The sequence below is a fragment of the Echinops telfairi genome, unplaced genomic scaffold (genome assembly GCF_000313985.2).
Source record: "Echinops telfairi isolate 266 unplaced genomic scaffold, ASM31398v2 ScPeMD7_3037;HRSCAF=3658, whole genome shotgun sequence".
In the NCBI taxonomy this organism is placed as follows: domain Eukaryota; kingdom Metazoa; phylum Chordata; class Mammalia; order Afrosoricida; family Tenrecidae; genus Echinops; species Echinops telfairi.
This window is the reverse complement of record NW_022106935.1, coordinates 2,258-3,548: the sequence shown is the minus strand read 5'-3', so window position 1 is coordinate 3,548 and position 1,291 is coordinate 2,258. Positions and strand designations below refer to the sequence as shown.

Here is a 1,291-nt window from a genome sequence, read left to right as displayed (position 1 = left end):
TCCTTTCACCCACTTTTCTGTTGTCCATCCCCCAGGGTGGAGGTTATATGTAGATACTTATAATCGGTTCCCCCTTTCCGCCCCACCTTCCCTCCACCTTCTGGTATCATCACTCTCATCATTGGTCCTGAAAGGATCATGGATTGTGATAAAAATTGTATGAGCCCCCAATAAAATGATTTAAAAATTTTGAGAATTCCAGAACACTTATTGGTGGCCATGTGGAAGCTGTCAAGAGGCAGTTGTACAGATAGAACTAGGGCATCCTTCATGATTAAAAATAATATATGTGTGTGAGGGGGCATGGTTGTATTGTCTCAGCCTGCATATTCAATTTGTACATTGAACAAATAATCCAAGAAGCTGACTTACATGAAGGGTGTGGAATCAGGATTGGAAGAAGGCTTATTGACACACTGAGATATGCAGATGACAGAACTTACTTGTTGAAAGTGAGGAGGACTTGAAGCACTTGCCTGTGAACATCAAGGATTCCAGCCTTCACTATTGATTATGATTTAATGTGAAGAGGACCAAAATCTTCACAATTAACATCATGATAAACAGAAAAAATATTGAAGTTGAAAACATTTCATCTTGCTTGGATCCGCAATCGATGCTCATGGAAAGAGCTGTCAAGAGAACAAAAGACAGATTACGTTGGTTAACTCTTCCACTCAAGACCTCTTTAAAGACTTGTGAAACAAGAACGCTGCTTTGTGGACTGAGATGTGCCTGACCCAATCCACGGATTGGGTCCTATGCATTTGAAATCTTGACATTTATTAATGAAGACCAGAGAAAAATTGATGATTATTAGTTATGGGTTTGGCAAAGAATATTGAAAGTACCATGATATGTCAAAAGAACAAATATTTGGGCAGTTGTCGTCCAGTCTTCCGAGACCCTGTCTGTCAACACCATGCGAATGGCCTCCCAAAACCGCGACCCAGCCACAGCCAGTGTCGTAGCTCCCCGAAAAGGAGCCAAGCCCAGCGAGGGCGCAGCCCGGGGTTCTGTGGGTAAGAGGCTACAACAGGAGCTGATGACCCTCATGATGTCTGGCGACAAAGGAATCTCTGCCTTCCCAGAATCAGACAAACTTTTCAAGTGGATAGGCACCATCCACGGAGCAGCTGGTACAGTCTATGAAGACCTGAGGTATAAACTCTCCCTAAAGTTCCCCAGTGGCTACCCTGACAATGCACCCACAGTGAAGTGCCTCACGCTCTGCTACCACCCCAACGTGGACACTCAGGGTAACATCTGCCTGGACATCCTAAAGGACAAG

At 44.2% G+C, this 1,291-nt stretch overlaps 1 protein-coding gene across 1 annotated transcript; it reads left to right on the top strand.

The window, feature by feature from the left end:
• Positions 1–928: 928 nt before the first annotated feature.
• LOC101650426 (ubiquitin-conjugating enzyme E2 C-like) lies at positions 929–1,291 on the top strand (the record flags this gene model as incomplete). The annotated part of the gene is made up of 1 exon (XM_045294213.1): positions 929–1,291. A coding segment is annotated over exon 1 (363 nt), but the record flags the coding sequence as incomplete, so codon positions are not given.